This window comes from Etheostoma cragini, chromosome 24, assembly GCF_013103735.1.
Source record: "Etheostoma cragini isolate CJK2018 chromosome 24, CSU_Ecrag_1.0, whole genome shotgun sequence".
In the NCBI taxonomy this organism is placed as follows: domain Eukaryota; kingdom Metazoa; phylum Chordata; class Actinopteri; order Perciformes; family Percidae; genus Etheostoma; species Etheostoma cragini.
The window spans coordinates 6,238,446-6,252,188 of NC_048430.1; the positions used below are offsets into that span (position 1 = coordinate 6,238,446).

The 13,743-nt window shown below is 42.1% G+C and overlaps 1 protein-coding gene across 2 annotated transcripts in view; it reads left to right on the forward strand.

Moving 5' to 3' along the window:
* The first annotated feature begins 9,380 nt into the window (after positions 1 to 9,380).
* pard3ba (par-3 family cell polarity regulator beta a) overlaps positions 9,381 to 13,743 on the forward strand; it is a 133,525-nt gene continuing 129,162 nt past the window's right edge. Inside the window, exon 1 of one of the 2 annotated variants that reach the window (XM_034864714.1) lies at positions 9,381 to 9,805. In XM_034864714.1, coding sequence (XP_034720605.1) covers positions 9,686 to 9,805 — 120 coding nt within the window. In that variant the 5' untranslated portion in view covers positions 9,381 to 9,685. The remainder of the gene's footprint in view (positions 9,806 to 13,743) is intronic. The other variant, XM_034864715.1, reaches the window with a different exon arrangement.

Sequence of the window (13,743 nt, forward strand, 5' to 3'; positions counted from 1 at the left end):
GTGTGTGTGTGTGTGTATGTGTGTGTGTGTGTGTGTGTGTGTGTGTGTGTGTGTGTGTGTGGAGCAAGTTTGGGAGCAATTCACTTTCAACTCAATCTTGTTTTCTTTCGATCTCAAGAACTTGCACTATTTTTCTGTAAAAGCATTATCACACATCTCTACTGTTTGACTTTTATTTCCAATTTACCTTTTGAATCATAAGAAGTTAATTGCACCTATCTCAGGTCTGCACAATAGCTGAATAATATTAAGCAGACAGAAAGATGGGATCAATATTAGTTCTGTCTGCTATTGTGGGATTCAAAGTGTACTTTTACTGAAGTCCTCACTTTTAAATGACTCTGTCACCGAGTGAAAAGGGCACAACAGACGTATCTGACAACCTCTCATCTATAATCAGTTTATTGCTCACAAGAAGAAAAAAAAGCAGTTGCTGCTTACAGCAAATGGGAGCCAAACTGCCTCAAAATTACTATCATTCCCTACCTCTCCTCCAGAAAAGCTCTTTTTTGATATTGACTGAATCAAAGAGGCATCTCCAGGTAATTAAGTAAATTATGGCTCGGCGGAATTGTACACTTGGTTGAGAAACTCCGCCGTATGGATTCGTCTCTAATTACAAAGATGAGCTGGACAGAAATAGCTCTTCCTTTTCATCCTTGACATTGGTGTAGTCTAGATGAAGCGGTTTTAAGCCTGGATTTAGCCCCCGCCATCGACCTGAGGGCCTTGAACCAGAGTTCATCTCCATGCTTGACTCATCCATATTTATATTCCTTCCTATTCAGTTCCTTGGGAAAGTGTAGTTTGGATTTAGTGAGATGAGAAAAGGAAGATACAAGACGGTGTATTGTTGAACTAATGGGGACACACGGGCCTGGGATTAGAGGAAATTGATAGTCTCAAGGTAAAGAGGCAGGGGCTGGATTTAGGACTGAAAGTAAAAGGTTCATGATGAGATTATTTGCAAAATTAAAATCTCAAGATCTAAAAAAAATAAGAAAACACTTTCAGCACAAATTCACATTTTAATGGAATCAATACTTGGATTTAATTCTGCTCCATTAAATGCGGTTCACAGTTTGTGAGCCCCTTCGGTATTTAATAACCCTTTCCCCAGAATCAGGAAAATGTTGTATGTAAATTGCCCCCCCCCCCCAAAAAAAAAGCAGGGCGCCAATCAACCAGTGCGGTCACCATAGCAACGGTTCTCCCAAATCAAATGGTGGAGCAGCTAGCTATGTAGCTGCTGCTGGGTGGTGTCTGTCACAACCACACAGTCATTACCTGTACCCTCGTCCCTTTGTGTCCCAGGCAATCACCGCCTATTCACCGCCTGCAGAAAGCACGGCGCCTTTCTCTCCCAGAAAGTGATCACGTCTGGATTTTGAAAGAAACGCAGCGTGAAGCTTTCCCCCGTGACAAGTTCAGACTACTTTTCCTTCCACCTCCTCCTCGGTATTGATCGGGGCTCCTTTTCACCACACCGAGCGCCTCTCCGCCATAGAATCAGGTCGAGGCCGGTCAAGTGAATAACAACCTCTGTCTCGCAATCATGCACTGCAGCGAGCCCGCTCTGTAATGGTGGGAGAGACACCTTCATCGCCAAAAATCTTCCCTCATGGAGGAAGATTCAAATTGGGGGCATTTAGGTTAAAAAGAGCTTCATCATTTTACACTGTGCCAGCTGAAGGCGTGCAGAAGTCATTTCTGCACTCCCTGATTCTCTATCTTCTCGCAAAAGTACGAGGCAGTGCGAAAGTTCCAATAACGCGCATAACAGGGTGATGGAGCTCAATTTTTTCGACATTTGAGACATTTTTCCCACCATATCATTTTTGCCTTGTTGAACTGCCCCTCTCTTGGACTGTTATACCAATTTTCTCAGTCGGCGGCACAGCCTGAGCCTCAGTACGATGGGAACATCGTGTGCACGCTCAAAGCCAGGCTTTTCTCCCACGCAGTTCTGCGAATGCAAATCAAAGTTGGATCAATCTGGGATTGTCTAATGAACTAATTATGCGGTAATTGTTCTGGTCTAGACCACTGATCCATTGTGTGAGAGCGGCTCTTTGTGTCTTTCCAGTGCTGATTGAGTGTGATAATTGGGTTTTTTGATTGGCAGGGGGGCAATTTTGATCTCTCTTTTCTTCTTTGCCCCCTGCACATGTACGTGCACACCCTCCTTCATTCATCCACTAGTGTATACCCGAGACAACTCCATCTTGCGAGCCAGACCGTAAACTGGTATGGAAACCTTTAAACAGGTTACAGAGGGTTAAGTGATGAGGCAGGACTGCCATGCATTTGCAATTAGTGCATTTGCATAACTTAATTGAGTGTGTTTGGTTGATGGGTTGTCATTTGTTCTCCAAACACATGCAGGACAAAGTTGTGATGACACAGACCCACGTCCATAGTTGAGGACTGGAGGACATGCATGCATGCACCAACACAACACAGTAACTCACTGTGTCTGACTTTTATTTCTCTTTCCCAGTTTTTCTCAGTATAAGCCATAATTGCCCAGAATCCCCGCAATTTGACCAGGGTTACGTAACAGCAACAGAACCTCGGCCGTGTCCCTTTGAAGCCAGGTCAGCCAAAACAAATATCCGACCCTGTTGGAAAGGTAATGCTACCCCATAATGAGGGGGTGTTATTACCGTGAAGCCTTTCTCAACTTTTTCACTCTTTGACCTTTGACCTCTGAGGCAGCAACCAATTAGACAGCCACTCCTGCTTGTAATAAAATCCAGGTTTGCTTGCAGTGGGAAAACAGGATTACAGGCCAAGTTTAAAGGGCCACTTCAACCAATTCACAAATAAACACGGTTCGTTCTTGTGGTGTGTAGCCGTGTTTCTGTTCTGGCACCACCCTTATGGTTGTAAACATGTGGTGCCAGTATTCTAAACCATAGACCATAAACATATCAAAACCACAGCAGATTAAAGGGAAACTATCAAACAAAGCTAGATACCACATACATGGCAAGCTGTTTGGATGAACTGTCCCTTTAAAATCAGAACCACATTCACTTTAGAATGAAATACTGGTCATACAGAAGGTGACCATGGTGCCCGCTGTAAATAGAAATGTTCTTTTGGTCAAATTACCGGGTTGAATAAGCACAATAGAAAAGTTCACGAGGTGGAGCGGCGTGGATGAGCAACAGGATGTCAGACAGATTGAAAAGAATGACATCACTGGGACATTTTCGAGCTGCAGACAGAGCGAAAGGTGCCATTTTAGAGCCATTAAACTATCTAGATATGTACCACGCTGCCCCCTCTCCTCTCTCTTTCATTTCCCCTCCAAGCACTAAAGTCACACTCTGCCCCCCCCCCCCACCCCCACCCCCACACACACTTCACCTTTCCCAACCATTGCCTCTGCCTTGTTTGCTTTTGTTGCAAATGTAGCCCCATAATTGTCCAAATCAATGTTTAGCCGTCTCTCTCGCTGTGATCAGGCAGAAAACGAGGTTATGCGGAGGTTGCCATGGTTTCAAGGCAGCAAATTTTCTAAAAAAGATTTCCGGCGAAGCCAAAGACTGGCACGGTATAATGAACTTAAATTAAAGCAACTTTTGTCTCAATGTAGATTTTAATTAAACGAGGAAGAAAAGGAGAAGAAAACGGAGAGAAAAGAAGTGAGGGGAGGGGGGGGGGGGGGGGGGGGGGGGGGGGGGGGGGAGAACGGGTAGAAAACAGGGTTTATGTGCCAGAGCGCTAATTTGATCCATTAAGGGATGTGTGTGATTGTGTGTGTGCGAGAGAGAGTGTGTGATGTGCTACCTGCCTAGTGAATATAAAGTCTCATTCTCACCCATCAAGGAACATGGTGCAAAGGGCGAGAGTTGTGTCTTGTTAAACTCAAGGTTTCAGCTGAGAAAAATCTAATTAGTCTAATTAGGCGTGTGCAACAGTCGAAGACGGAATAAGCTCTCCTTTGTGAGAGAAAAGTGAGAAAATGTGTTTCTTCCTAGGAACGAGTGTGAAAATATGTGCAGACGGGTTGATGCAATCGACAAATCCACATCCTACCTCCGACTGCCATCGCCTGCAGCCTGATTTCTTCCTTCTAAACCTGCTCTAATCTATGATCCTTTATGCTGCTGATAATATAATAACTCATTTCTGGTCTCATGCCAATGGAGCTGCTCCAAAAGTAGATAATTAACACAAAATCAGACTCAGCCGCTTGCATAACAAGACACATTCAGTCAGCCTCTGGCACTTCAACAACCTCCTTTATGGAGGTTCGATCAAAGAAAAGGATACCTGTCTTCAAATAATGCATGACATTTAACAGGCGACAAAAAGACACACCCACACACACACACACACACACACACACACACACACTCATCCATTAGATTGTGGGAAAGGTGACATGCAACTGTATATCATGTTAAGGGCGTAGTGTTCCTTTTGCATTGGAGAAATGTAACTATGGCTTCTTTTTTGGAGGAATGTGTGCAACTCATAGACTGTATATTAATAGATATATTAATGTATTAATATTAACATTCTATGGTGCAACTGTAGAACAGGACTTCCTGGTTTAACAGCATTTCAAAGAATCCATAGAATTACAGTACAAAAAAAATAAAAGTGAACTACAATGCACATTTGTATGTTAGGTTCCTCTCTTTCTGTGGACTTCCCACACATTTCAATTGGAATGTCAGTCCAACTGTATTTCACACAGTAAAAGCCTGATAAGTTTTTTTCTCTCAATTGTGTGCCATTATCTCACATTGGAGGTCCTTCTGCATTAAAATCCTACACTACGTGGGAAGGTTTTATGAGAAATCCAGGGCAAGCTTGGTACATGAATGCCAGAAGCAGAATTAAAACATAGGGCTCAAGGCTCATAGGGCATCATAGGGCATTCAAGTCATACAAATAAAATATAAACACTTATAAGATTAAGTACCACACATAAAACCATGTTTGAAAAAACTTGAAACCCTTATGGTTGTGTTTAACACAGTGTGCAGCAGGGCGCTCCAGACAGGTTAAAACCTCAATCTGTCTGCAATATATTTCAATTCTGGAGCAATGTGGTAACATTCTCCATATTTACTAACTTATGCTAGAGATCTGAGCTGGAAATACTGTATACTGCTTATTTACCACGTTGCTTCATAATATTAAAGAACACAATAGAGTCAAACTTCCTCTTTTATTTATAATTTTGTACACTTCTCCTTATACTGTACCTGTACGGAAGTAGACTGCCAGCAACACTTGACAAAGATCCCACTAAGTTGCAGAAGTGTAATGACTACAATAAGCATTTCTGCGTGTCCATAGATCATGGTGTCTGATGATAGCTGTTTGGATTTGAACAGCTGTGATTATTCCTGACAACAATTGGAGAAACTTTGGCAACACTTGTGATTCCCAGGCGAGCGCCTTCAGCTGTTCGATCGGAGCTTTTCAGCAGTCACACACAAAAGAAATGCAATTTTGCAGCATGAATATTACACCTGAGGTCTGAAATGAAATCCTCACGCTGAATGAAAGTCATATTTTGTGATTGCGAACACTATCTCTCCAACCCTACTTGCGCAGCTACACACACACACACACTCATACTCACAGAGAGCGAGAGCAGGTTTTTATTTATGAGTAATCCTTGCCACTGATTCAGGGCCTGTAATTGTAAGCAGCACAGCAGGAACTGTAGCAAGTCGCAGCTATTGACCAGCTTCAGTCTCACACTGAGCTAAAACACAGGGGTGGTGGCACTGCCGCTGAGAACATGTCAATTTTGCTCTTTAGAAAAGGGGCACTGCTTGAAGACTGAAAGCAAATCAACACGACTATCGACCCAGACAAGCCAACCCTGTAAATTGCACTCAGAGAGCTGAACAAAACAACAAAAACCATCACTGGGATTTTATTGACGTCCAACACTTTGGCTAGAACGCCTTAATTCCAAACGAGGGTAAGATTGAAAAGACCCAAAAGAAAGGCCTGATAGACCGTTCAAACACATACAGTATATGTCTTTATAACAGCGTGTTAGCTCCAAGATGACTGGGAATGTGAGCTTTTTCAATTCTGATGAACAACGATGAACTCTTAAAAAATTTTACTTTTCCATCACGTCTTGCTATATTTACAACGTTCCGATTCTTGGATTTTTCAGGTGCCGCCGGAAATACCGCTGGATGTCCGTCTTTTTGGGCCTAATGTCCGTTACCTTCCGCTTCCTTTGAATTGGCATTTTAATCTCTGATCTTTTTCTGAGGACTATGGTTACTGCTCCCTTAGATCTCTGCAGGGTAAAGCCAGACAACTAGCTAGACTATCTGTCCAATCAGAAACAACTTTTAGATGCACACATTTCACCAAATCAAGTTTCTTCCTGAGGCTATTTTAAAGAGACACCGTCGTTGTGTCAGAGGCTTAGCCCCACCCAAGACTATTGTGATTGGTTTAAAGAAATGCCAATAAACCAGAGCATGTTTTCCTCCCAATTTGGAATACTTTCCATGGCTGTAGAGGAAGGTCCGGCAATGCGACACTACATACTGCATTGCCCAACACCACAACAAATCCTTTCTTCATCACGTGGGAACAAATCATATTCTCACTGTGGTTACAACACTTCATTCTGTTCTTTTCACGTGTTCACCTCCGTGTGAGTGCAAAATCCACTGTGTGTTGATTCTCTGACATAAAGGGGAGCTGTGCACAAAGGCAGAATCCACCTTTAATAAACAGAGACGCTTCTCAATGCAGCTGCAATATCTCTGCCAGCGTGGTTGTGTGTGTCTACAATATATGTGCAAATGCGTGGGTGCTACTTTGTTCACTAAGTAATAAACTATAAGAAGCTCTGTAGTTCAGACTAAGGTTGTGTCATGTGGTCAAAACTCTGGAAAAAAGCTCGTAAGGGAACTTTGAGTTTTGAATATTGTCCACAAAATCAATTTTCCACCATAGTATGTTATTTTTACTGTACTATGCAACCAATTATGAAATAAGGAGAAGAGGAAGCTGCATTAGGAAAGTTGTGATGCAAAAAAAAATGCGTTATGGTCACTGGCAGTATGTGCACAAAGAAAGATAACGTTGACTCAGTGTAAATGTCATTTAAAGCTTAACTGCATACAGCTGAGATGAGACATTAATTCTTTTGGATCACGGAACAAACAGAACAACAAAACAATATATGGAATTTAAAAACCTTTAAAGTGTCTCATTCATATAAGTGCAATCTATTTTGGCGGGGGACCTTTGATGCATTTCCTGTCTGTAGCTCTAATGTCATTATCAAATAAAGGCAAATGCTCTGAAAAAAACTCATGAAATATACATGGATGCAATAAAACTATACTGAGAGGGTGGTGTGTTATTAAAGGACTGTATAGGCACTTCACAATCAGGACTCGCCAACATCACCTGCAATATTGTTTACAGCTCACCTGCTGTTTTAAACAAAACATTTAGGTGCAGTCTACTGGTGCAACTTAACATGACTTCTGGGTAATGATGAAGTCCTCCAAACTTTCAATCAGCAATCTCTCATTGCCACTTACAGCTGCTGAAGTGCAAAGTGACCAAGTGCAGCTACTGTATGAGGAAGTGCATCTGAATATGTCCCGTTTTACAGCAGGTGAGTTTGGAAAATAAATGAGAGACAGTTCTCTTTATCAGCAAAGGAATGTGTGGTTTAATCATAAACAACTGTGTCAGATGACTTTCATTAGGTAACAGCTCGAATGTTGGACCTCGGATACAGAAAGTGTAAAATAACAGGAAAAATAGAGCACCACACAGTGTATTTCCTAGCTTACAGCGGTTTAATAAGGATGTGTGGAAACACTGCTAACAACAAGAAAGATGAATCAGCAGCTGCCATAATCACACTGGGAGAACAGACAGTAACCAGCCTCGTATACTGTCAGTGGCTCTGCAAACGCAGTGTTAAACCCGGTATGAAATGATGAAGCCCAGGGATTATGGACAAACTCATTGTAGGATCTGCAAATTGAGGATCATGTCTTTCTTTCCATCTCTCTATTTGGTTTCTGTCCTCATACCTTGCTCTCTCACCCCCTCCAATACTCACTGTGTTTCTAGGGAATGAGAGGAGTGAGTTGAAACGAGATGCAAAAAAGGGCCGTCAGTCCTTTATTGGTCTGTTCCGTCCATTTGGGGTGAATTACACTGGAAGTGGAAATAATTGCTTGTCCCAATTATGAATCCATCTGCCGCGGTGGCTTTCTGATTTGATGGGGAGGAAAATTCCCAGGAGCAAAACCAAACAAAGCGTGGGAATTAAGGCACAGGAGCGTGTCAGCGGCCATTAATATCCATAAAGGCAATTTCACAACACACCTAATGATATGAAATGACAGACAATAAGTTAGGTAATTAGTATGTGTGATGTGTGTGTGTGTGAGTACAGGTGTGGTGGTGGGTGAGATCAGGGACATTAGAGTAAAAAAGCTAATATGTTTCTCTGCAAATACACATGGACAGTTCACCTCACATCACGTTCTGTCCTGCCTATAAATCAACACAGTAGGATTTTACTGGAGTATGTAGACATACAACTATGGCATTTGGGAAATGCTTTAAATATTGTAATATCAAAAACATGCACAGTGTTACTTAAATAAATCATGTAAATTATCAGCAGACTTTACTATTAAAGGTAAAGGTAGGCCTCCTTTTGGATGAAGACCACTGTCCATGGTAAAGTCTGACACATTAATATTCATATATTAATATTTGATCAATTTCACAGTGATCCATATTTTATGAGCTGGTTAAAGGCTGTGTATGTAAAAGTATTAATCTGTAAAATAGCTTAACAAGTTACAAAAATGTACAATATTGGCCTCTAACATGTAGTAAAGTAGATCTATAGGGTCTAGAAGCAGTCTAATGAAATCAGCTCCTATATGTTATTTTTACAGGTTTTATTTTGCATTTAGTTATTATAATAACATACATATATATCTACACTGTATGTAAGATAAATTGTGAGTTAATTGTTACTTTATACATGTAATACCATTACAGTATTTAAGACACATTTGTTAAGTATTTTCCAAGTCAGTGAATTTGTCACTTTTATTTTTTTTAGGCAAATATGTGTATTATATTTAATATGTATAACCTTAAGAACCACTCAAACTACAGAGGAAACAAAGCAAGAACAGTAAAAAAGAGAAATATTTATTTCAGTTTCAAATAATATAAAATGTTTCATGGGATCATTGTCAAACATGTGAAACAGTTTTCAGTGTAAATAGGAGGAAAGGTAGTGAATGTGATAAAGGTGCATGGGTGTTGGAGTGTCATTGGGAATGTAGTTTCCTGGAGTTCTTCCGGGTTCCACTCAGTTTGTTTTGCCTGGGTGTATCAACGTAACAGAAAGTCCCAGTCTGCGGCTCTAGCGGCAGGTTTTTTTCGACTTACATGACGGCTTTGCTGAAAATAAGATGCCCTGTGAGGTTCTGGACCCGTTCTTAGCACGGGAAGTCGGACAAGTGACTTCATCGTGATTTCACCCCGACCTGAGACACCTGTTGCTCCAGTATCGACAGACAGGTGTCTTCGTCTCAAACAGGGAGCAGAGCGGGGTCGAGAGGGAGAGACACTACCGAAACTCGGATAAACTATCTCCAAAAGAACATTTGAATTGACAGCCGCCATGAAAGTTACAGTAACTTTCGGGGACACGTCAGTGGTGGTCCCCTGTAAAGCTGGGTGGACCGTCCGGGATTTAGTCGACCAAGCCACGCGGAGATACCGCAGGATTCTGGAGCAGGTAAACCGACTAGAAACACCCTTCAAACCGTCACTTAGTTACGTCAGGGCTCTCACATCACACCAGGGTACTTTATTGTGCCACAGAACATAGTGCTTAATTCCACTCAATCTTCATAACTTGACTAATATGTCACTTGACCACGTTTTATGTTCCTAATATTATTGCTAACCTTAGCTACCAGCTAGCTTAAATGTCATGTGTGTGCATTAAAACAATGTGACTACAATTGTAGGGTAGTAGGGTATTACTAATCTTTGTTAAACAAACTACAAGTTTATTTTATAATAAGGTTAGACTCCTATTTAAACCTGAAACCTTTAATATTTAAAATGTACCAACATGGTATTGGGTTTATGGATCTCCTACTTTTATTTTAGTGGTGCACGATATGAAGATATTGATATTGCAATTGCGATATGATTCACGATATTGGAGGGAATGATCATTTGTGTATTACTATAATCATTTTCACTGAAAAATATTAAAAACAAAAAATGATACAAAACATAGAGGTTTACTTTAGCCTGTGTGATACACTTAGTAGTCTCTGCTGCACCACAACACCTCCTTCAGAATGGTTTGAGACATATTTGCCTATAACAAAAATGGGACCCCACCTGCAATTGCCCCCCCCCCCCCATATGGATAATTTAGTACTCCATACTGCAATTTCGATAAAATTGCGATTAATTGTACAGCCCTATATGCAACTACAGTTGATTTATTTCCTATGAGAGATGAGAGTCAACTGTTATATCTGTCAACATAATTGAACTTAACATTTTATATAGGTTCATATAAGTATCATTTTGCACTTTTTAATGTTCAACAATCACAGTAAGAATCCATCACAGAAATATGACCAACTTGCCTCAATAGACCAGAATGCAATGCAACCCTGGGCATTTTAGATTATGAGTTCTGATTGGCACATGCCTCAACTGCACTAACACCATCGGGATGCTCTGTTCTGCTGGGAACAGGATGAGCATCATCATTCACTGAACAGTTATATGTTGTTATATGACTTACTGGTGTACAGTGTTGCTTTCCTCTGACTTGTGTTGTTTTGAATGCCCCACATATGCACAAAGAGATGCACCCCCTGCTTTCTGCTCCCTGATGTTGCAATCACTTGAACATTAATCATTCGGCTGAACTGACCTTTTCATTAATCAGCCGCCTTGTATGTGCATGCTGTCTTAGCGTGATAGGGTGCTGATGTGCGTTGCGTCTCTGCGAGGATGTGAGTGGTGCTGGCTGCAGGCTCAGCTGTCTACCTGTACAATAGCTCCCTGCTTAAGCCCTGGTATCTCAGCGGGCAGGTGGAAGTTTACCGTTTGATGTCCTCAATGTGGCCGCGGACGTGGATGTGCGCCGCGGACAGGAGGCTTTGTCCTGTGAGTGATTGGGGATTAGGATTGGTGACAGGTCCCGGTCTTATCGGTTGGTTGGTCCCCCTCTCATTCCGCCCACTTACCCTACCCTCGGTGAGGCGAGAGGCTGGCATTTGGAGACGCGAGAGCCCGCTGAAGCAGGAATGGAAAGACCGAATGGGTGGCTGCATTGCTTGATATATTGCTTCCTCTCAGTGAAGGAGCGCACACACACACCTAGATGGCCACACACACACACACACACACACACACACACACACACTTGGAGGAGCTCATCTTGCTCGGTGTCCCCTGAGCTGTCACGTCTCTGCTTCACTGACACCCACAGCGATGCCCACCCTGCCCAGCGGTCCCTGTTGATTCTCACCGAGACACGCTGCGATGCACAAAGTAGGCTAAATGTGAGCGTGTGATTGAAATGCACCCTTTATTGCTTTTCACAGAGCATGTTAATTAGGAGCCTTTGCTACACGCTGACTCAGCGGTCTGTCGCCTTCTCTTAATAGAGGCACATCCCGAGGACAGTCCAGCTCTGTAGCTGCCAGAGAGGACCGAAGAGCTCTGACCGGGTGAGCCAGCTGCTCATGCCAGCAGAATCCACTTAGAGCCCACATTAACCGCAAGTTTCTCCACTCCCTGGCTTCACCCGCTGACAGCGGGGACAGTGTCAAGAACATGGGTCTAATCACAGCGAAGGTGTGTTTGTGTGTGTGTTGGTTTATACGGTGAACAGGAGTCTGCGTGACCTCACTGGTTATTGCAATAATGGCATTCCAATCTCCTTAATAAGCCGGTTATTGTAATGTGATCTCAGCTGTGCCTATGTCCATGTTCTACTTGCACACAATTTGTTGAGTTAACTGACAGTTATTGCTTGTCATACAGAGTGATTTGGAAAATGTGAGCGTACGAGCTATCACCATGGTGATAAAAGATGTTCCCCAAATAGTTTCCGGACATTTTTCAGTCCCTGCTGTTGTGTAATGTGATGTAGATTGTGGGAATTGTGTAAAGGTTTGCACCTAAGGTGTTATGATTTATATGTTAGAGTAGGTATATTTTTCAATTAAAACTTCCATCTGTCTTCAATGTAATTATTTATAAAGAAAAACTAGGCATGATGTGTAGAAAAACCTTCTATTTCTATATAAAAAAAATGTGTCTCTTCTAGGGCTGCAACATTTTTCCTATTAGATAATTAGTCCAGAAAATGCCAATAAATAAACCTGCTCACCCAAATATATTCAAATTACAAAGATTTCAATCCGCAGACCCCTTACATTTGAGACCCTGGAACCAGCAAATGTTTGGCCATTTTTGGTTGATACATGAGATAAATGATCAATCAATTATCAGGATTGATGAATTTTGACTCATCATTTCAGCATCTTTCCTGCAAACTGCACTGAAATAAAAAAGTCCACAGCTGCAAGAGTAAAGAGGGTTAATAACAGCTCTGACCTGTGTTTTCCTGGATCACTGTATTAATATGAGACTCTAGCTGGGGGGGACCAGCATGTAGACTCAGGGGAAACAGCCAGGTACTGGTGCTGCCTTTCCCTGTTATGGGCTATCTGTGCAGGACTAGGGCCACTATACCAACCATGTGCTGACACCTGAGTGAACACTCAACAAGCTGAAAGCACTTTGCCCTCGTTGGCATGCGCGCGGGAGGAGAGGAGTGGTCCAGTGTGGGGCTGGTATATGCGTCACAACTCAGCTATGCAAAAGGCTGTCTGAAACTAACAAACTGTTCAAACCTGTTGTTTCTCTTCCTTTGGTTGTTTGTGTCATTGGATTGCAGACCTGGCTTGCCGTCAGACGTGTTCAGAGAAATAGTCTGCATTCATCAAAGCACTGTAGTTGTGTATTGTGAATGCATATTGTGGGGAAATACTTCAAATAACTCGTAAGCTACTGAGCAGCCTCCCGAGGCCCACTGTTGCTGATTCCCGCTGGCGTTTGACTTTAAACTTGGGCATCCCAGACATCAGGACCATGATAACTTCTTAGTTACAGAGACATGAAAGTACAAAAAAATACAATTTAAATCAAAATGCCATCCTTTCAGCTTGCACTGTATGCTAATGTGGAGCCTGCTCAGGAAATGCAATTTCCATTTGCAACAACCCCTCCCCATTTAGCATTTATAAGCAGTATATAAACAAGTAATCCACCGCTACCATATACGTTAAAAAACCCAAATGTTTAAGAGGCGTGGTTTACTTCATAGGCTGCGCACCTGTGTTACTACATTATCTGGATCACATAGCAGTTGTGTGACCAAAAGATGTTTCCTGGAATTCCTAATTTGTTTAAAAATTCATTCTTCATTCTTCTGAGGATCAAAGTGTGAAATAGCACCCCCCCCCAACACCCCCAACCGCTGCGGCCACACTGAATTTAGCTTCACTAATTGCTGAGCGGTGTCATGTTTGCTCACCGGGGAAGGGGGGAGAAGGAGGAGAGATACAGTGGGTACGGAAAGTATTCAGACCCCTTTAAATTTTTCACTCTTTGTTTCATTGCAGCCTTTTTCCA